Source organism: Protopterus annectens, chromosome 12.part0, assembly GCF_019279795.1.
Source record: "Protopterus annectens isolate FY-2018-M chromosome 12.part0, PAN1.0, whole genome shotgun sequence".
NCBI classification, from domain to species: domain Eukaryota; kingdom Metazoa; phylum Chordata; order Ceratodontiformes; family Protopteridae; genus Protopterus; species Protopterus annectens.
The window spans coordinates 527,678,510-527,702,580 of record NC_056746.1 but is presented as its reverse complement, the minus strand read 5'-3'; the positions used below and the strand labels follow the sequence as shown (position 1 = coordinate 527,702,580).

Genomic DNA, 24,071 nt, shown 5'->3' with positions numbered 1-24,071 from the left:
TGGTGGCAGAAACATGGCCTTAAACTGAATGCCAAAAAATATGCATCATTATCCCCTTTGGGGAAAGTGATATCCCCACAAATTATTAAATTAATAACAGATCCTAAGCACACAATCAATAGTGACAGACTTGGGCACTGAGGTTGACAGCAAACTGACTTTTAACCACCATTTTGCCTCCACTGTATGGATATCTTTCTACATGCCTCACCTCATTAGTAAGGTTATCTCATCCAGGGACAAAGAGGTCATAACATCCCTATTTTCTTCCCTTATAAGACCCATTATTGAGTACAATGCCCCTTTTGGCATGTACCTCGCAAAGCACATGCAGCAGCTGAACAGACCACAGACGTTCCTCACCAGGAGGAACCAGGGCCTCAAACATCTACCCTACACAGATAAGCTAAAGGCCCTGTCCCTGTACTCAGTCTCTTACATACTCTTCAGAGGTAACCTATGTCTGGCATGCAAAGCAATCTCAGACTCCACCTTGATGGGACTGCTGCATATCTGCAAGTCAGGCTCCACTAGAGTAACCCACATGCGCAACCTCAACCTGGTCTGCGACATCAATAGGATTTGTTGGTGGGGCAGATTTGTGTCCCAGAGACTCCCCCGTCTGTGGAATAGACTCCCTTTCCATCCATGTCAAGCAGAGTACCTCATTAACTCTTTTTAAGCGCAACCTGGAAAACTGGATGGGGAACAGAAAATATACTCCTGGGATTCCACCTGTCTTTCTGATGGAAAGGGGCATCGGGTGCTGACTTGTTGGAACATGGGCTAAATTCTTAGCTAGGCTTGTAAAGACCTCAGCGCCAATAGTCTAGTAACCTCCTATGATCCTATTAATTAATATTAATATTAATATGAATGCTGTCCACATGGAAACCCAAATGCCTCAAAAGATCTTTACATAAATTCTCAACTCACTCTATAAAATGTTTTTTTTTTTTTTGGTGTCAAAACCTATTAACATTATTATATTGTTACTGTGCAGTGCATCCTTTTAAATCTGTTAAAGTTTTCAAACATTTGCCACTCTTGTACAGCAGACTCCCTCTTATCCACCCTCCTCTTTAACCACCATCAAATTTCTACCATAATCAGAGCAAAAGATAACAGAGAAGAACATTTCCACCTCCTCTGGGCTAAATAATGACAGACATTTGAGTTTTCCACCTCCTCTGGGCTAAATAATGACAGACATTTGAGTTTTAGACTTCATATTTATTAGAAAAATGCATACTAACACAACTCCTGTTATACTAGCTGATTTATAACCTACAAATATTATTTTGTATACATTTTCTGATTAACCAGCCATTCATTTATCCAGCCTATGCTCCGGTCCCAGCGAGACTGGATAAGAGGGAGTCTCCTGTATACAGCAAACCTGATCCAGGTCTATTATTCTTGAAAATACCTTTGCCTTTTTTTTTTTGCCAAAATCAACAAAAACTTTGTAGTCATGGTTCAGTGTTGAAAGTGGTCCACGTGGCCCAACTACATAACCCAAGATCTGTTCCCTCCTTGCATACAACTACAACTGTTGCTTTTTTTCAAGTTAAGGGCATATCCCCACGCAAAAGATATTATTAAAAAGTATTAACAAGACTTTTACCGCCTGTTTTTCCAACTCTTCTATTGGAATTCTGTCACTTCCAGGAAATTTCCCATTATTCTGGTTTCTCACTGTTTTGTTACTTTCAGTTTCATTTGTTTTCAATGTCAATACCCTTTCTTTCTACTTTTAAGATGTAACTGTCTCAAATGTGATGTAATTTCTTGTTTGTTTTCTCAACTTCTATATCTTGCCTAGGCAATGTCAAAATAACAAAACTACCATCATAGCAAAAAAAAACCCAAAACCAAAAAAAAAAAAAAAAAAAACCTCAAAGCAACCTTAAGGTGTGATTGCTCAATGCTCTGAGAACAAGAACACACCCTACAAACTCATCTCACTATCTCACTCTGGAGAATGTAAACATCTGTGCTGTCACCAAGACTTGGTTTAAAAGCTGCAGAAAGTACTCATGGAGGAAGGCTACAGTGCTTTCCACAAATTTAGACCAACATCAGCACACACAGGGGCTAAAGGTGGAGGTGTCTCAATCTACGTAAGCAACAAATACAACTCCAGGTTAGTTTAACAGGATGATGTTCTGGAATTCTTTCACGTCGAAGTCTCCAGCAGGCTGCCCTCCATGACCCACAAGAGAGAGCACTCGCCATTCAACCAAATACCCTATTAACTGAAAACTTTAAACCACCCTGTCTATAGATTGGGATACATTCACTGCCTCTAACTCACAGACACAACATTTTCTGGACTTTATGAACACAGACCCCCATGACCAGATGGTGCACACTCCAACCAGAGAATCAAACATACTGGACCTAGTACTCCCCAACACAGGAGAGTACTGCAGCCCCCCCTACCCCCCTTGTCACAAACTCATTGGTAAGATCAGACCACAAAACTGTGTCCCTCAAAATAAAAATCAACTCATGAAATCCAACTAAACTGTAAACAGTTAGGAACTATTCTAAAGCAAACTACATCCTATTAAACGATAGTTTGTCAAAATTCACATCTCCTCCAAATCCTGAGAACACAGCTACTTACTCAGATTTACCGAAATCCTGTACAAATATGCAAACGCTGGCAATGAGGCTGCTGTATCTACCAGAAGTAAGCCCAACTCCAACACCAAACTCCACTGGTAGAACCTTTACCTTAACAGGATATATAACAAAAGAAAAAAAAAGTCATTGCCAAATCAAAAAGAGCAACTCTCTCTAAACATGAAACTAAGAGGTCTAATAAAGTCCAAAAAGGCCAATTATGAGGTCAAGATAGCCTCCCAGGCTAAGGACGATCACAAGGCTTCTTCAGTTATGTCAGGAACCTTAAAGGTGACACTCAGTAGTGTAGATAACTGGTGGTAAATGGCACAACCTTCACTAACCGGGTGACATAGCGAATCTACTGGCTGGTAAATTTAGCTCCAACATACCCCCCACTACCCCCCTGTGAAGTTCATTCTAGCATATCCCTCCCCCAACTATCAACAAGGAGCAGGTCCTGGTACAGTTCATTAAGGCCAAAACCACTGCTTCAATGGACCGTACCAATATCCCCCATTTCCTCCTAAACAGCCTAAAACAAGACCTAGCATGACCACTTGAGGCAATCTTCAACTACAACCTCAAAAACAGGTTACATGTCATGTGAATGGAAGGCCACAACTGTCATCCCTCTTCATAAGGGTATACCATCAACTGCCTCCAGGAACTACCGACATCAGTCTGACAACTCTGATATGTAAAGCCATGGAATGGATCATCATGAAAATGATCAGCAAGGACACTGGCAACCTAAAGACACTGGACCCATCCCAGTTTAGCTTTGTTAAGAGAAGGTCTTGCCTACTCAGACTGGTAGACTTCTACAAGAGGGTCACCAAGGCCACAGATGAGGGGAAAATGGTGCATACTGCCTACCTTGACCTGGTTAAGGCATTTATATAATACCCTACTCTGGTACTGTTGACAAACTCTCTGAACTAGGTATAAATCCCTATATAACTCACTGGATTTCTGATTGGCTGTCAGAACCAAAGTCAGAATAAGTGAGTCCACATCCATCAGGAGACCGGCCACCAGTGGAGTACCACAAGGGTCTGTGTTGGGTCTGCTCCTGTTTGGCAGCTACTCCTCGGAAGTAAAGGCTAATGCCAAAGGCCTCTGGCTTACTAAGTTCACAGGTGACTAGTTATCATAGATTCACCAACAGCAGCAATGTCTTGCAAGAGTGTCTTAAACATGCGGCTGGTGCCAAAGCCATGGATTTAAACTCAATGTGAAGAAATGCATTTTAGTGTCCTTTGGGAAGTTGTCCATGCAAGCTAATTACTTTATCAATAAAACACCCCTAAGAACTGACCCGATAGTTAATGATCTGGTAACATGTGTAGACAGTAATCCGGCCTTTAACCAACATGTAGTCAAGATAGTAAGAGAATCATTCTATGGCGCCTGACTCATAAGCAAGGGTATGGCATTCAGGTCAAAGGAAGTTATAGTACCGATCTACTCAGCTCTTATCAGACCCATTGAGTATAATGCCCCCTTTGTCATGTACCTAACCAGGAACTTGCAAGAGTTGGAACACCCTCAAAGGTTCTTCACTAGGAGAATTCAGGGTATGAACATCCAGTCCTAACACAGATCACCTCAGGGCTCCATTTCCGTACTCGGTCTCCTACAGGTTACTGAGAGGCGATCTATCCCTAGCATATAAGACATCCTCAGATCCAGCTGAGATGGATCACTTGCACATCCACAAAACAATCAGCACCAGAAACACTGTGATAAACAGAATGTGTTGTAAAGGATCCCAGTTGCTATGGAATAAGCTCCTCATCTAAGTGAAGCAAAGTTTATCCCTGACCCTATTCAAATGAAACCTTAATCACTAGATGGGAAATCACAAATTCACCCCCGGGCTGGCCCCCATGTCTCTGATGGACACAGGTCGACAGTAAGTAAATTAATCCCCAACTAATACCCCCCCCAACATAACCCTTAGCTACCTCTTTACTAACATACCACACAATACAGGTGGTCCAAGGAAATGGGACAAAACTGGGTTGGGTTGCATGGCTAAGTCTGTAATGACTGTGGGTAGTCATTAGCCTAGTATAAACCCATGAACCTATGAACTGGTTTACTCTAATAGTTTAACACTAAATTCATAATTTTTCATGGATCTACTTCTACCTTACTATTTGCGTAATTCCTGATTTTATTTATCCTTTCAACCTTTTGCTGCCTCAAATGATGAGCCAGCTATTTGACTGCTCTAGGGTTATATTAAAAATAGTTGTTCTAAAACCATTACTCTTTGTACATTCATACTATCTACGTGTACTCTTGCATAGACATGCTAGCTTATTTCATCTGCTCTTCAACCTGTTTTGTCCCACTTATTCTTTTTCGCTTCTTTAAATCCTTTACTTTTTAAAGTCCTTTAGATACCTATTGTGTCTAATACTCCACAACCCTTTGCCAGCTCTATGATGGTTAGATTCAAACCTAATAAAATTTCACTTAAAAGTTTGACCTACTGAATCATTAAAAGGCTTCCTTTTCAGGGAAAAAAAATGGAAAATCCCAATGTTTATCACAACAATCTTTTACTTGCTTGAAAACATAATTTGTACATGTGCATAGACTGACACTATCACCGGATATGTTTTCATAGTTGGCACCATGTTACAGTACACTTTTGATATATTACATCTATTTAACCTTGCCCAAGAAGCACATTCCGTGAAATAATGTGTAAATTCCAGTTCATTCAATCTTATTTTTATTACATCAATGAACCAAAATACATACATATACTTCTCTGAGTATCTGCCATCAAATGGTATTCTGTACCTTGGCCCTCCAGAGAAATCATATTTATTTCTTACAGTGTTTCAATGTCCAGCCACTATTACCCACCACTTATGAAACAAATGACTCCCACAAGATTCTATACATCCTGTCGCCATCATTTTAGTAGAACATACACTGCAGCCAATGTAATTCTTACACCCTGACAGTAGCCTCATACTACTACAAATCTTCCTTGCCTATCCTTCATTTGCTCCTCTGTCTTTATTTCAATGCCCTTAATTAATATTAAAACACCTTTCTTTTTTCCTTCTTTTCCAATAAAGAAATTCTCATTCCCACTTCTCTTTATAAACCTTCAATATGTTATTATATTTTAGGTGTGTTTTTTGCAACATTATCATTTGTGTATTATTACTATAAATATAAGACAACCCCCTGTTCTGTTTTTTTCATTGTCCTCCAATTCACTAACAATCCAGACAAATAAGTTAATTTGTGATATAATAATATTTACCACTTATTCTTTTTAAATATATTATTCGCATTTCTTTTACAAACTTGTAATTCATAGACTATTTCTATCATTTTTTGTGTCATCTTATATAATTTTGTGAAATACTGTCCCAACTGAACCTGATCTCTTATTTTCATTAGAGCAACACATAATTTCCTCACTAACCCTAACATAAATAATGTTAACTATATACAGACCTTCTCTAAATAAACTCAAGGCACTGATTTCCCCCTTTGGACTGCAAAACACTAGCTATAAATATTACTAATCTGTTTGTTTTGCATATTAGCAGCTAGCAGTTTATTCCTGAAGCTGTTGTTGTGGTCTTGTACAGACCATCATACATTTGGTATCTATCTTCATTTAGTATATCTGTAAGTCTACTTTTTTATTCATTGTTGCAGCTTATGCATTTTTTAACATTTTCCCTTTAACTTTGTTAGCTATTTCAAATGCAGCTACTTACAAAAGATAAAACTTATTAGCTATCCAGACTAACTCTGTAATCAATCATAGCACGTCAATTAGCTTAGTCTACATGCTGACAAACTTTCTCATCAGTACGTAGTGACTTCAATTTGTTTTATTTGGTTTTATGCCCATGTAGATATATATATATATATATATATATATATATATACACACACACACACACACATATATATATATATATACACATATGTATGTATGTACACATGTGTGTGTATATATATATATATATATATATATATATATATATATATATATATATATATATATATATATATATACATACACACACACACACACACACACACACACACACACACACACACACACACTCCCATGCATTTAAACTTCTGCCCATACTCAATGTTTTCAATTATTGTTTTTAAATAATCTTTCCTTAACCAATTTGTTTCACTTGCCTGCAGCTAGCAGTATATTTGTTTCCCCTTCCTTTCCCAAATGTCACAGAACATTTACTCGAAACAAAATAATACATTTTGCAGTTTGAAAACAATTAGCACCTTCCCCAGACAACATGCAATACAATATCCCCATCCACTTAAGTATAAACGTTAATTTTTAGTAAAACTAAAATACAATATTTCAATTTGACATCTACATGAACCAAAAAGTTATTTTCTCTATGGTACTTACTGTTTTTAGTGGTTTTAAAGTATCATACAGAATGCAACTAACATTTTAGTAATATAAAACATCCTTACACTTTAAATATTATTGTCACTCAAAGGTTCAAGTGCAAGAGATTCACTTTTCTAAAAGCTCTTTTCTCTCCTTTGTTTAGTCATTGCTTTCTTTTGAAAAACTGAAGTCTCTCTTGTTTACCTTTCTGTAACTGTTGCCTGGTTACCTGTACCTGTTCCTTCATCACCCTCTCCTACTTCATTTCTCTGCTGAGTCTTATGGAAGGATTAAAACTCTTTTGTTTTCCTTTGTATTTGTAGTAAAAAGTTATTACTCACATAGGCTTTTGTGTTTCCATCTTTTAAGATTGTTCCTTTCCTCCATAAAACAAAGAATTTCCACTTTTAGCTGGTGTGTCTACCATTTAATCAATGCAGGTCTTGGCTGTGTTCTCAGTCTCAGTTTAGGAATATTAAAATAGAAAGCTCAGATGGAGTAAATATCAGCAACAGAAAGTCCAGAATGAGGTATTTTCTCAAAGTCTCGAGTGTCCTTCCCCTGAGTTTGTTCCAGTACTGCTCTAAACCTCATGCTGTCTACGTGATCTTTCAAGTCCAACCAGTTTGTGTAACATTTGTTTTCATTCTAGTTTCTGTTTCACCATTTTTTTCTTTCATGTCCTTGCATACCCATTATTTCCTATGAATAATTGAGCAAACATCTTCTATTTCCTGTAGCATTAATATTCACTTCTATCTATTCCATTAATAAGCCACTTATCTTGAAAATCAGTACATATGGTCAATATTTCTCTCTAGTGTGAATGAGGAACTTTCTCTTTCAGCTGTCATTGCCATCTGCTTTTCCACTTCTCTACACTGTTTTCTGTCCCCTTCTGAGTTTTCACAGTTGTTTTCCATGTCACTTATTACCTTTTCCCTCTTTCTGTTGACCTTCTGGACATCACAGACACTTCAGCTACCGAGTTCTGCTAAATGTTTACAGTAATTTGCATTTTTTAGTAGCTCAGTATGTGCTGAAAACTTAGGAACTTTGTTATAGCATTGTTCAAGTTTCAAATTTTGTGAAGCCTGGAGGTTAGTACGGATGGGAGCGCCATAAAGAAGAGTGGGGAGGAGATAAGTAGTGCCAAGTGTAGTTTTAGTTGCATCAATGACAAAAATTTTGGCTCTGTAAAGCATCACCAGTTTTTGATGAGTTTTTCTTATGCAATTTAGTATACACAGGTCAAATGTAAGATTACCATCCACCATCCCCCTGAGAAGTGAATTCAATGGTTGTATTATAAAGAGAGAGGACTTTACATTTAGTTTTTCATGACAGAGAGGGATTTAGGGAAAAAAGTATAGTTTGGTCTTTTTTGGGCTAAGCATGATTTGTGAGTTATGAAGCCATGTTTCAGTGGCTGCTAAAGCTTCCCGAGTAATTTTTTGGAGGTGTACCATGTTGTCAGATGTGCAAATGAGAGTGGAATTATCTGCGTATTATATTAGGGTGGACTACTGTATGGAAGAGTAGAGATTGTTGGTGAAAATGTTAAAGAGACCAGGACCAAGGAGAGAGCCTTGTGATACACCAGTGGTGACTGGGAGGGTAAGGAGGCAGCATAGAGTGCCATTTTGCTAACACCTATTGAACAGGTAGCTTCTGAACCACAGAAGGGTGGGCTGAGAGAGACCTAGTGAGGACATTTAAAGAAGAAGTTTGTTGTGACAAACTGTGTCAAAGGTTTTAGTCTAGAAACAAGGAAGAGACTAGTGTGCCATTTTCTGCCGTTTTATTGACTGTATCTATATAGGCTAAAAGAGCAGTGCTAGTACTATGGGAAGGAAGGATGCCTTGGTGTGTGTGTGTGGGGGGTAGGAGTTCTTCCTGCAGGAGATAGTCTAGAAATTATTTATTTATTTATTTACATTTGTTGACCGGGAGTGTCCGACTGGATGTAGGTCCATTTTCAGTGGAGGCTCACGGAGAAAAGCTCCACAGTTAAAATAAACAGACAGTAGTTACATTGGATTACATAGCGATTAACAATTTAATATAGCAATTGCTTACAACATATTTACAGATGAAGAACATAGTACATCAGTAGACAACTAGAATCTTTATCTGTGAAGTACATAACAGACATTAACAAATGTTACAATAAGAAGTTCCTGCTGTATAATAAGTACTAGGCTTATGAGCATCTGAGCAATTGTTTTTGAATACATTTTTCAAGTATTTTAGCGAGGGGAGATAAGATTGTTGTACATCTAAAGTTATTCATGTCTGTTGAATTTCCTACTTTCTGCAGAGTGATATTGTGAGACTTTTTCCAGAGAGAGGGAACACGGGATTCCAAGATTGACCTATTTATAAGGATTGAGACAGAATAGGCAGTGCTACTGGCTGCTATTTTTAGGTACTCACTTGGAAGGTCATCAGCTGAAAAAGAGCATGGTTTAAGTTTAAGAGAAGTTTTATATAGGATGTGGGCACAGATTTGAAGGTGAAATGGATGTGGTGATATGTGGCTGTTGGGCAGGGTTGGGATTAGAGATTGAGAAATCCTTGGTTAGAGATGCTATACTATCTATAAAATAGGAGTTGAACTGTTTTGCAGTTTTAAGTGGTGAGATTATTGGCAGAGGGATTTGGGTTGAATTTTTGGCCGGGATGTAAGATTTCTTTAATGGATGTCCAACAGTTTTTAGGGTTGTGTTTAATATTAGTTTGAAAATGATAATATTTTTTTTGTCCTCAATTATTTGCTTTTTAGTATGACTGCGAAGCATTCTGAAGTTTTCAAGATATTGAGGTGTTTTACATTTCTGCTATTCTTTCCATACTTTTTCTCTGCCCTGCATTAGCATTCTACTCTTCATGGATAGCCAAATTGCATTATTTGTTTTAGTATCTTCCTTCTAGGAAGTGCAAGGCTATTTAGGATATTTAGAAAAGTTGTTTGGAATTCAATTACAGCATTGTCTAAGGGGAGGATTTTTAGGAGGTTCAAGTTAATAAATAATAGTGTGGTAATGAACATTTCTGGGTTAAACTTGGAAATGTTATGTGTTTTATAAATATGAAAAAAAAAAAAACAGCAAAGCACACTTCACATGATAGGTTAGGATGTGTCATACGATTTGTTTCTATGTTCTTTAAAAAGGAGGACTGTTCCTTAAATGAAAGTAACACTGAAGAAGGACTGGATGTCTGAAAGCTTTGTTATATTTAATTTATATTTAATTAAAAGTTTTGCGTTGTGAAGTGTGCTTTGCTGTTTTTTTCTTGTTGGATATTTTGCACTTATACTTCACTTTACCAGCTTCCTCATCTTTTTTGCTTTGGAATTTTGTTTTATAAATATGCTGTTTAACTGGATGTGTGAGATGACTAGTTGTACAGATTGGGAGATGATCACTGAGAGAGTCTGGCATTGTTCCTGTCTTGGAGTATTTGCTAAGGTCCGATACTAGGATCCAGTCTAATCAAGAATTTGATGTCTTGCTATAACATGTGGGGCTATTAATTAGTTGTGTGAAACCAAACAAGTTCATGCTAGATGTAGGGAGAGGGGGTAGAGTTCTGTTGAACCTCTCATCCTGCACTTAAACACTGGGTTGTCAGTGCCTCAGTCTTAATTCTGCACTGTTTTAATAATATAATTTCTACAGTCCTTGTGAATCTAGGGTTGTAGTTTACTTAATGAAGAAAACATTTATGTATAACAATATCTCTATGTGAAACTGATATTGGCAAAACAGAATGTCTGTGTAATTATTGTTAGCTAACATAAGACAGATAACAGCCTTTTTGCTTAACTCGAAGGCAATTTTTTTGTTTTATTTTGCTTAAATAAAAGACAGTTAACTATGGTAAGGAGATAATTGTAACAATTTACTAGTATGGCCGAGGTATCTGACACAGCAAAGAGCAATCTTTGCTAAACTGTATCAAATAATTTTGCTTAAGTGTAGCAATAACAAACTCACTGCTACAGTTCCTAACATAAACTTAACTTCAGCTGGTGGCATCAACCTAATGGAAAGGCTTGCCCATGGCTTGGGCCCCTACTAGGTCCCTGTTTTGCGAAGCTTTGCCATTGCACCCTGTTACAGCTTTGTACAGAATTATAACAATATTTATTGAAAGAGGACTATTTTCTTTCTATTTTTATCTGTCAAGATAGACCTCCAATACTGAAGATGAAAATGGGCCAGTTCTTAATTACAGTTTTATTGCTACAAAGTGCCTCCTTGTAAGATTAGATTGCACAAGTATGCAACTGACTTTGTTATATACTTGTACGGTTAAAATAAAAATAATGTCTAAAAAACAACAGAAGCTCTGTATGTGTATATTATATATATATAAAACGTATATATGACCAATACAAAACAAATGCATAAAATAAACACCTAATCTTGTAAACTTCATGAATCTTTACATGTTAGCAATTAAAAAAAATAAAATTACTAATCACTGCAAAATCTGGTTGCAGGATCAGTTGTTAAACTTTTAAAACAAATAAAACAATCATAAAGGAGATGAATTCCTGACTCACACTTATTACATCAGAAAAAAGACTAAATATAATAGGATAGCATGAAACACCCTGGCAACTGACTAGATTAATTTTAGTGGAAACTGTTCTAAAACCATGTCTATGACTAATGGTTAGAATTCAGTCATTTAGTGTGGAGAAGACCGAATATGAAAGTCACAATATTCTGAAAAATGGACTTTTATCATGAATTTCTTTTACAGTTTGCACGGGTTTGTACTCTAAAGTGTCATGTCAAAGTTTATAACGGTCAAAATACAACATTTTTGTTAGTAAGAAAGTGTGCATCTCTTTAGCCATTAGGTGGCAGAAGAGTTTCAATGCAAACACTACTGTGCTGTTTGGATTCCTAAACTAGGGCAGAGAGATGTTTATGCTAAATAGCAATGAGATTCAATATAAAGTCTGTTAAAAAATTCTATACCCATTCAATTAGTTTAAATAGCAGTTAGTAAACATACAATGCCAGTCTTTAAGGCACAGCTAAGAAGGCATTCAAATATGTTTATGGACAGGAAAATGTATATTCTCTGGAAATGCACTGCAGTTTTGTTTTATTAAAAGAGATAATGACAAAGCAATGAAAGGGTTCAGTAGTGGGTATCTATTAAAGTCATCTCTGTTAGGAATATCACAAATGACCTAAGCCTAGCACTGGCAAACCCTATACATACACACATACTTCCTCCCACGAGATATATATATACATATATATATATATATATATATTCTTTCGGCTGAACCTGTTAGGGGTCGCCACAGCGGATCATCTGTTTCCATTTCTTCCTGTCCTCTGCATCATGCTCTTTCACACCAACCACCTGCATGTCCTCTCTCACCACATCCATAAACCTCATCTTAGGCCTTCCTCTTACCTGGCAGCTCCATCCTTAGCACCCTTTTCCCAATATACCCAGCATCCCTCCTCAGCACATGTCCGGACCAACGCAATCTCGCCTCTCTTGCTTTGTCTCCAAACTGTCCAACCTGAGCTGACCCTCTAATATACTGATTTTTAATCCTGTCCATCCTAGTCACACCCAGTGCAAATCTTAACATCTTTAACTCTGCCACATCCAGCTCCGACTCCTGCCTTTTCGACAATGCTACTGTCTCCAACCCATATAACATAGCTGGTCTCACTACCCTCTTGTAGACCTTCCCTTTCACTCTTATTGGTACCCGTCTGTCACAAATCACTCCTAACACTCTTCTCCACCCATTCCACTCTGCCTGTACTCTCTTCTTCACCTCTCTTCCACACTCACCATTACTCTGAACTGTTGATCCCAGGTACTTAAACTCATCCACCTTTACCAACTCTACTCCCTGCATCCTCACCATTCCTCTACCCTCCCTCTCATTTACACACATATATTCTGTTTTAGCCCTGCTGACCTTCATTCCTCTCCTCTCTAAAGCATATCTCCACCTCTCCAGGGTCTCCTCAACCTGGTCCCTACTCTCACTACATATCACAATGTCATCTGTAAACATCATAGTCCACGGGGCCTCCTGTCTAATCTCATCTGTTAACCTGTCCACTGGGCCTAAAAAAGTCCATTTTCAGTAGAGGTCTGCAGATAAAAGCTCTGACATGAACACAGATACAAAAAATATTAAACATTAATTGGTACAAAAGTAGATACAGTGTTACAGATAATGATTACAGTAATATATATGCAGAATATATACATAAAAGCATGAATTTTGTTAGTTGCAGATGAATTCAATCAGAGAGGTATAAACAGAGATATATTAATCAGCATTATTGTACCAGTATCAACAAGTGATGAAAAAATAATAAATATGGAGAAAATATCATCAGTCAGCAGTAGCAAAAAGCACAGGAGTTTAGTTATCAGGAAGAGGTTAGGTTACAGAGCAGGAACATAACCAGGAAGAGTTGAGATGATTTTTCACTATTAGTTGGAAGATGGTGGTGCTGCCTGTGTTTCTTATAGAAGGTGGAAGTGAATTCCATAGCTTGGTGACGGTGAAGGAATACAGGAGTTGATCAATAGGTAAGGTGGTCTTTTCTACTTTTAGACGTAAATGATTTTTAGACGTAAATGATTTTTAGATCTTAGTTGCCTGCTTTGTTGGCATTGGGTGAGTAGTGTCGAGATAGCGGGACAGCCTAACTGTTTCATTGAGTTATAGTGGCAGGATGGGAATCTGGAGAGAGGCAATAAAAATGTGGTTGCAAGGGTTTGTCTAGTAGAGAGGCTAAGAAAGTGTTTGTGCCTATAGAGCATACCGAGCTTTTGGTATGTTTTTTATGAAGTTATTGTTTATGTGTAGATCAAAGTTAAGGTTTTTATCTATAATAATGCCTAGTAGTTTAGCGTGTGGGACAACTTCTATAGTGGTATTGTCTTGGGCTTGTACAGTGAAGAGCTTTTTTTTTTTTTTATCTAGGGGAGTGGTTTAGTTTTTTTTTTGGATTTAGGGCAAGATGACTGTTAAGCATCCAAGATTCAGTAGAGATGAGGGCATTTTGAGTGATTTGCTGGAGTTCAGAGCAGGAATTTGCAGTGAATATTACTGTAGAGTCATCAGCACTGGATTACTGAGCACTGTGGGACAGTGGAGTGAAAGCGGTTAATGAAGATGCTAAATAAGACAGGACCAAGTATGGAGCCTTGGGGTACCCCTGTGGAAGTACTGAGGAAGGGAGAGTAAATTTTTTGCCATTTGGTAGATTGCTGCCTATTGGAGAGAGAGCTATTGAACCACTGTAGGGTAGATGGGGAAATGTGGATGGTGGATAGTTTGGAGGAGAAGATGGTGTGGGAAATGGTACAAAAATCTTTGGAGAGGTCTAGGAAAAGAGAAGTGATTACTTTGCCAGAATCCTGTGCCTGACTGACTATATATAGGAAGGAGAGGGGGGCAGTAGTGGTGCTGTGTCCTGGTATGAAACCATGTTGATTGGGTGATAGAATTTGGTTTTCAAGCAGGTGGTTGAGGAGTTGGGCATGGATGCATATTTTACAGTATTTTAGAGAGGGGTGAGAGAATTGCTATGGGAAGAAAGTTTGTGGTCTCTGTGTTGGTGTCACCTTTGTGTAAGGGGAGAATGTATGCTTTTTTCCAGATGTCTGGGACTAGGGATTATTTAATCGATCTGTTAATGAGTATGCTAATGGGATAAGCTATAACGTTTGCAGCTAGCTGCAGGAAATGTGGGGGTAGTTTGTCAAGGGCCAGAGTGCAGGGTTTCAGCTTAAGTAAAAGTTTTTAAATTATTGTTGTGGTGGGTAAGGGGGAGAATTTTAAGTTGGAGTTTAGGGTAGGATTGTTTTCTAGCATGACTTGGTCATCAGCTGTCTTGGTGGTGGTGATGCTAATAGTAGGAAAGGTGGTGGTTAGGTTAACTATGGTGAAAATGAATTTGGAATTGAAAAGGGTGGCAAGTTCGGCTGGAGTTTTGTCTGGGTCAGGGGATGGGTTGCTTTGAGAGCCTGGGTGTAACGGTTGGTTGATAGAGGACCAGATTTTTTGGGGATTATGTTTATGTTAGCTTTGTAGATGGAGGTAGTGGGCTTTTTTATCTCTGGTTATTAGTCATTTTGCCTGGTTACAGAGTTGCTTGTATTGTAGTAGAGTTGAAGGGTCTTTGTTTTTCTGCCATGATTTCCAAATTTTATCCCTTGTGGACATGACTTCTTTGGTGGATTTTGAGAGCCAGCTTGCATGGTTATATTTTATCCATTTTTGGCGGGTGGGTGCTTGACTATTTAGGATGTCTAGGAATGCTGAGTTAAAGAATTCAACAGCCTCAATAAGTGGTAGGGATTTGAGGGGTTCCCAATTTACTTTAGCTAAGGTTTCATTAAATACAGATGGTTGGAACTTAGTCAAATTTCTGGGTGATTTGTATTGGTGCTGGCCTGGAGTTGGGGAAGATTTTGCATCGTATATATGCTGGGTGGTGGTCGCTAATGGTATTAGGTAGTATGCTTGCAGTGATGAAATTGTTAGGGTTGGACACTAATATCCAGTGTATTGTGGAGCTGCAATTGTAACTTTTGTGGGGTCTGGTGATGTCTTGAATTAGTTGGGAGAAGTTGTAAAGGTTTATGTTCTTTGAGGGATTCTTATGGGCAATGTCTAGCCAATCAATGTTTACATCACCTAGAATGATGGTTTCATTATCTATGTTATGGGATGTCCAAGCAAGTATGTTCTCTAATACTGGTATGTTGTTTCCTGGAGGAATATACACAGCAATTATACAAATGTTTTTATGATTAAATTTTAATATTTATTTTTACATATACATATATAAACAAACACAAACACACATACACACATCTATACATTTACACACATAATATTATATACTTATTTTTATATACATACACACAAGTGTGTGTGCGCACATACTCATTAATATCATTGTTTTACAAAAGCACAATAAATGAGCAGTTCCCCAGGGGGCAAGACCCCGTCCCCCTACAACACCCAATTTGGGAAGCTTTATTACAGCATTCACTCAAAAATACTGAATCCACAGTCATACAGCCATGAGGAACAGAAAAATACTCTGAAATGGATAATCCCTACCTGTACCCTGTCTACACTATTTTGTGACTACTCGCACTACATCCAAACTACAACTGCAGTTCATTACACTACCCTACATACAATAAAAGCAAACAAAAAGGTCATGGACAGTAATACAGAACACAGAAACAAATTATCTGATACACCAAATTCAAAGTCAAACAGCAGAACAACCATCTTATACTACCAAAATGAACCATAAATGGTCAACTCTGTAGTAGTGCACAGAGATAAAAGTCTTGACTGTGATCCACATGATTTGGGTAACTCAGTCCCTGGGAGATGCCTGTCTCTCCTGGAATGCTGGCAACAAATGGCAAAAGTGGTACAAAGCATGAAGCACATGGGCTGAAGATTTGTCCTTGACTTTAACTTCATCTGCGTGGAAGACTTTGTGGGCATCTGTAGAACCTCATGTTTGCAAACATGGATAACACCAGTCGGGTAGGGCTTTGGGCAGAACATCAAAAAATCCTTCATGGCTTCCTGGATGATAACCATGGTGTAACCAACTCCAGTGATGTGGGAAAGTGGTGGCTAGATGGATGGTAAGCACAGGAGAGACAGAATGTCAAACAATATATTATCTCTATATCTACTCATAAGGAAGGCATGAATTATACTTATTTACGGTATTGCCTAATGGACAGAGCTAATTTTATACATTTATTTATTTTTTTATTTACATTTGCTACCAAATGGACACATCCATTTTCAGTGAAGGCCCAAAGACAGAAGTTCCACAATGGCACTATGCAAAGCGCACAAAGTAATATAAACATTTTATATATCAAGCCTCAGTCCAGTGGTTTATGGGAGTGAAGCTCTAACTACAGCCTAGCCTTTATGTGATGAGCAGGACAGATGTCTGAGGAAACAGGTGGGGGGAGGGGGAGCTTGAGTGGCTGATGCTAGCTCATTCATCCTCAAGAGTAGGAAGGCTGCTGGGCCCATGATATTGGGAACATTTAGCAGTGGCTGGATGTATTGCCCACCTATGACTGTATTGCCTAGTGCTGTGTCTGGGAGGGACTTTCTTGCTAAGCAATAGACTAGGTGGTGCATGTGGGAGAAAACATACCTCCAGACAAAGCAACTATGGTGAGTCTGCATGCTACCTGTGGGAAGGATGCTCCCAAAGACCAGCTAGCTGGCCAGCGCCTACCACCTGACTCTCACTGCCGGGGGAATGGATGGGCTGATAGGACTTCCCAGCAGGAATGAACATGTTGTATGGCTTTTACTTAATCAAGAATCCCCAGCACCAGTCCTGTGCAATGTATAGGCAGACTGGGCAGTGTTCCTTCTAATATAAAAAAGCAAACCAATCCCACAGCAAATGCAAAAAGAAATAAACAGGAAATAATGGAAAAACAGAGCACCATCTGTTTAAAAAAAAAAAAGGGAAATACTCCTCAGGTCAGAGCCTTACTCTGTGGTGAGAGGGATGGGACCATAACTATGACCCTTGAAACAGGGATTTGGTTATCAGCCCCAGCATTGGCGAAGCCAGGCAGGCATGTCACACTCAATTTCTCCTCTGAATAGTCGAGCGTTTTGCATACTTGTGGGCACACAGAGTTAGTGTAATTTCCCTTGTGGAGAGCAAGGAAACCATCACTTGTGTTTCAGAGGAAGACCCTTGCAAAGGTGAGGAAAGTCCTCTGTATTCAGTCCCTCCGGTACTTAGCAGTGTGCATGTAGAGAGTAGATGGATTACGGCTGTAAACAGAAAGCCCTTAAATCACCCCTGACAGCTGTCTAAATGACAGCCCCTTCTGGTCAAAGAATGAGCTGACTGGATTGGAGGAGGCTGATGACAGACAGATAATAGGGGCAAAAACCTTACCAATTCATATTAAATTATTATTATTAAGTTAATAAACTTAAGTTCTATTATCAGTTATAGTGCAGATGGCTAACTCAGAGAGCACTTGTATCAAGGGTGCATGGCTCAAATCCTTCCCCTTCATTATTTTTTTAGTTTTTCTCTCCGCTCCTCCAGTGAAAACGGGCTCCTAACCCAGTCAGACTTTCCCAGCAATCCAGTGTCAGTCAACAAATAAATAAGAGAGTCAAAAATTACCGCTTAGGGGTTTACAAGTGCTCCATTACACTGGCTTTGAATGCAAAATGACCCTTAATACCTTTTATTATGACTCACAAGCTTGATTACTAACGGTATTTATGAAGGTAAAAATAGGTAGCAGTTGTAAAGCACTGCAGTATTATAATGAGAGGTATACTTATGATGAGAAATAGATCAGGTAATAACCTTGACTACAGCTGCACAACCAACTGGATAAATAAAGGTATTAACTAAATTATGTCTTGACAGGATCCTTCTGCATGTTTAAGACATCAGAATTCTGGACTTTAGGAATAGCTACTGAGAACAAGTTATTCCCAAACTTATTTGCTATACACTTTGCGATGGCAAGTGCTAGGCTGGAGGATCTAAGCTGTCATACAGGAATGCATCATCCAACTAATGGAGTGAGAGCTGAGCATTTGTTGCATTAGTACAAGCCTTAGCTGAAACATGTGTTAAGTACTAAGTAAAGTCTAGCCACTAATCCAAAGCAATTAATAGATCTTGAAATGTAAGCGGATGAAAATGTAGCTACTCTGCTGCAAGACTTATCTAGTGGCATGAGATGAGAGATTTGTTAGACACAGGCTACGTGAATGAGATTAGGCAAAAGAAGAGTTGTAAAAAGAAATACATTCGTCTTGGTCAAAAACTTAGTTTCTGTAATGAAATCCAACAGTATGACAGACTTTACAGAAGACAGTATTTACATCCAGCTTCAGATGCTGGTCAGGAATTATTCCTAGTCCTACCTACAACATCAAGAGTATTTTTCTCCATCTCTAACTTAAACCGAGTTTCAAAGTATAAATGAGCAAACTATAAATACTAACACTGCACAAACGTTTCACACAGAAAATGCCCGATCATTGTAAATACACTGCACTTCGTTATTATGGGCTCAACATGAACTACTCATAATTAAAGGCTTATGATATAAATGCACCTGAAGTAATGACAGGATCATTATAAAACTCACTGGAAGTGTGTGTGTGTGTGTGTGTGTGTGTGTGTGTGTGTGTGTGTGTGGGGGGGGGGGGCACCCTGGACAACTCAAATCTTAACAGTTCAAGTTAAACATAAAAAAGTTTCTTCTGAATGTCTTTTGTTAATTTCACATTTCGTAAACTATGATTTTTTTTTAGATCTCAAGCAAGATACATAAAACCAAACTGGATATCAGACATTCCACTGCAAGGAAACCAGGCTACACAGAAGTAGATGGGTCCCATAAATGACATTTGAGATCATCGTTAGATAATCAGGTGTTACTTTACAACTACCCCTGAAATGGACAGCATATCTTACAAAATTCATGTTACACATTACTGTAATTATCTATGCAAACAGCATTTTCTGTTAACACCACTATAAGGATGCTGGCACCCTCTTAACTCTATCCATTTAGAACTAGCTAAGTGGGGTACATATTCTCTCTACAAACAGATTAAATAAAAATACAGTTTACAAAAATGGTTGAATATGATACGTTACACAGTTGTGACACTCCTATATTCAAAAACATTTGCACGAGGTTGCAAGTATCATAAAATTCTGCCAAGAACAGGAACACAGCAGACTACTAAACAATGCAATATACAAACATTCCAACTGTTAAGCTCCTGGTTGCTAACTCACTGAAGAAAAAAACAAAGAATATAAAGCTAAAAGCCACTGTTACTTTGATTTCTGATAAAACCTGATATGAATTTATGCAGTTTACAATGTGAAAATTCATAATGAATATGTAATATTTATAATGGCACTGTGTGGTAATAAAATAAATATATGCAAGAAAGATATCATCTGTCTTGGTCTAAGTTAGAGATGGAGAAAATACTCTCCAGTAACAAACCTGTGGACTGGAAGACATCCGGATTACATTGACAGTAACGTGAAGCAAAAGCTTCCATCATTCGATCGATTTTTTGCGCTTCTCCTGGCAACCTGAAGCTCCACAGAAACTGTCTGCAAAGAAAGATCAGAAGACAAGTGTAATGACATTTAATGTTAGGATTTGAATTATGGAATTAATACTTGAGCAGCTCAGCAAACTGTCGTCATTAAAATTAGTACTTATTATAAACCACCCCGGATTGTTATTTGAATGGCCTCAAACTCCTTCAGACTACATCTAAAATACTGTTAGGAATACAACTTTTAATTTCATTATAACCACATACAATATAACAAAAAATAAGTACACCATGTGCTAGACAAGATCTGTTCCACCTGCGTGTGCACACTTGGCACCACGGTCTTTTATGAATAGACAGCCTCTGCTGCTTTAGAAATGTCTCCTATAAAAGATGTATACTAAAGACTAATGACACACATACAGTGCAGTCCACCAATGTGCACCGCAAGCACAACAAGAGAGAGACAATAAACAAATGTAAGCTGCAGAAACTTAACTAAATGCAATTTTTGTTTTAAGAAGGGATAGCTTCTAGTACCTGCAAAGTCATATACCTAACAACTCTTGTTACTTGGTGCCTACAACATTCTCTTCACATAAAACATGCCACTGAAACATTCTAATAGGTAGGGACAACGGGGTTAATAAGTGAATCTAAATGTCCTTATCTGGCACTAAATTGTCCTGTTACTCAAACAAATGCATGCAGGTAATATCGTCTTCTGGGAGAGTAAAAATTATGGCCACCTCAGAATGACTTTACTCACTGTTCTGGTGATATGAAACACAAGCAATAATGCCTGACAAGGTGGGCAATATCAGGCACTTAATACCTTACAAGTCCTGGAGGGACATTATTTCCTTGATAATACACATCCTGGTGGTCTTTATTTCACTTAAATAATGAGAAATCTTTTAAACTGCTTTGAATTTTTTTTTAATTATTATACACTTTTTCATATATCTGATGTAAAATTGTTCCGCCACCATGTTTCAGATTTGCTATAGGAGATGCAAGTGTTGTTGGAGGAAGCATTTTACAACAAAAAACAAACTGTGTAAGTATTTAATACCCACACATGCTCGCTCACTCAACACACACACATAGTCCAGCAATTACAGTTACTTTCTTGAATGAGTACACTTTCGGAAGGCTCATTATGATCAAATAAATAAAAAAACAAAATTGTATAGTTTAATGCATTGCAACCCAACCCTCTATGTCTCTCAGTTGATCTCAGTCCTAAAAAAAATTTGATTTTTATGGTGAATCACTGAAGATTACTGTCAATCAATGAAGACAGACATTACAGTTTCATACTGCTTATTGTTCAGAAAATGCACGTTGATAGAAAACCTGTTTCTGCATGTATTAAGTGAAATGGGGTTGTACTTAAAAACTCCCTGATTTTAAGTCTTTTCTCCTTTTTTGTTGGCTTTATCCAAAATTCTTGATCAAAGTTGAAAGGCATAACTGTCGCTTTCACTCGTTGTCTCTCTCTCTGTCTCACACACACTTGCTGGGTCTCTCCTGCTCACTTACTCACTCTCTCTATTAGAGGGAGACGTAAACACACACACACACACACACACACACACACACACACACACACACACACACACACACACACACACACGTGCAAAAGTTACTTTTTTCCACTAATTACTTGCTTTCACTTTATGCTGGCTAAATAGCAAACATGCATTTACTAGGTGGAAAAAAATATCAGCAGTTTGATTTTTTTCAGTCCTTGCTTCATGGCAACTTAGTGCGCTGCTGTGAGGCAGCGGAATTGTTCTTTTACTATCCAAAGCCATATGGGTCATTTCCTGTCAAGGATGTTAACAGCCAGCTAGTTTCCAAAGCTTCAGGGCACCTTCCACTCTCCCAAACTGAACTGTCTAAAAACAATGGTTTGGGCGTCAAGCCCTTCAGAGCTTTCCTGCCAACTGAAACAGGGAGGTTCAGCCCTGAAAAGACACAGTAGTAAAAATATATATACATGTATGTCCACACTCCAGCAGAACAACATACTCAAAAGCTAAGGGGGTTGGAGATAGGGAGCAGCAACTGCAGCAGTGATTATTCGAATATCTACTGTTAAAGTCTACTTGTACAACTGCGCTGTGTTCATCATACTGATCACTGCTGCAGTAGGCTAAGCAGACTACCCCTAGCTTACAATGTTTAGGAAGCAGAAGAAGAAGGTCCAGGAGTCCCTGGAGAATGATCCCAACAAAGCCTGATCTAGATCTAGAAAATGAATCAAGATTGTAGTGCTTTGTAAAAGTACGTACAGAGGACCATGCTGCAGTTTCAAGAATACTTCCAAAATCCAACCCTTTCCGAACAGCCATAAATGAAGCCAAGGTCTTGGTAGAGTGAGCCTTGACCCTGCCTGGAATAATTAGGTAACTGCATGAGACAACCATTCGGAAACTGTCTTTTTTGACACTGGTTGTCCTTTCTTCTCAGCTTCACAACAAATGGAACTACTAATATGAAAGGTTTTGTTCTGTCAGGATAGTAGCAGATGTAGACATCCAAGGGATGGAATATCCTTCCTCCCACATTTTTGTGTTCATGAAAGAAAAGAGGTAGGCAGATAGTTTGGCTTTAAGTAAACTTGGATAACACTTTAGGCATAAAAGGACTCGCTCTCAATGAAACCCTGTGTTTGTGGAAAATGAGATGGGGTTGATTCAACATAAGGGCTTGCAACTCAGATACTATTCTTGCAGAGGTCAGAGCAATCAGTAAAACAATCTTCCATGTTAAAAAGTCAGCCTGATGAGCTGGCTCAAATGGAGCAACCGTCAGCTTCTCTAACAAAAAAATGAAGATCTCAAGGAGAAGCCATCAGTTTTCCTGGAGGTCTCTTATGCAAAACCCCTTTCAAAAACATTTTTATATGAGAATACACTGAAATAGGTGGATCCCTGGGCAGGCATGCTGAAATGGCAGACAAATAAACCTTGACAGATGAATAAGAAAGGCTATTAACACACAGATATCGCAAAACCAGTGAAATACTAGCACTGAATGGGTGCCAGCTATGTTGTTGGCACCAGCTACTAAACCTTTTTCCATTTGCTAAAATATGAGTTTCTAGCAGCAGGTTTTTTTTGTCTCCATAAGGACCTGCTGCATGTCCTCAGTAAAAAGGTGCCTAAATGGAATCAAGACCCTATCATCCAGGCAGACAGTTGAAACTGATTGGGGTTAGAATGTATCGAATACCCCTGTTCTTGTGTGAATAGATCCATTCTGTAAGGGAACTTGTGGTAATTATCCCTGGCCATTTCCAAAAGAAAGGAGAAAAAAGTGTTGCCTGGGCTAGAAGGGAGGCACCATAACAATCTTGGAGGATTCCTTATGGATCTTCAGAAATACCATGGTATCAATGAACATGGTGGAATAGCATACAGGAACATTACTGTGCAAAGAGAGGAAAAAAACATCTGTTTTACAGGTCTTCTTGCATGGAATCCTGCAGCAGACCTTTGTCAGCTGATTATTCAGAGAGGAGGAAAAGTGGTTTACTTTAGAAACTCCCTACAGATGGATCAAATATTGGAATCCCTTCTGATCTAGTCTCTATTCACAAAGTTCTGTCCTTGCTCTGCTCATCTCATCTGTCACACAATTTTCCTCTGACAGAAGGTAGGATGCCTGTAGAGTAACACTGTACTATCAAGCTATATCACAATCTAGTATGGCTAGTCTGAATAGGGGTTAGGACCTGGCTCAACCTTGCTGGTTGATTTACCACATGGTATTGTCTGTAACAACTTGAAGAGGTCCAGGTTTCCAAAGCTGATTCAGAGTCGAGTGTCTTGATTAGAGCAAGCATTCTTAATA

The 24,071-nt window shown here is 38.4% G+C and overlaps 1 protein-coding gene across 1 annotated transcript in view; it reads right to left on the bottom strand.

Moving 5' to 3' along the window:
- CYTH3 (cytohesin 3) overlaps positions 1 to 24,071 on the bottom strand; it is a 934,108-nt gene that overhangs the window by 318,273 nt on the left and 591,764 nt on the right. The window contains exon 7 of the mRNA XM_044089667.1: positions 20,147 to 20,259. Within this exon, the coding sequence (XP_043945602.1) occupies positions 20,147 to 20,259 (113 nt within the window). The remainder of the gene's footprint in view (positions 1 to 20,146; positions 20,260 to 24,071) is intronic.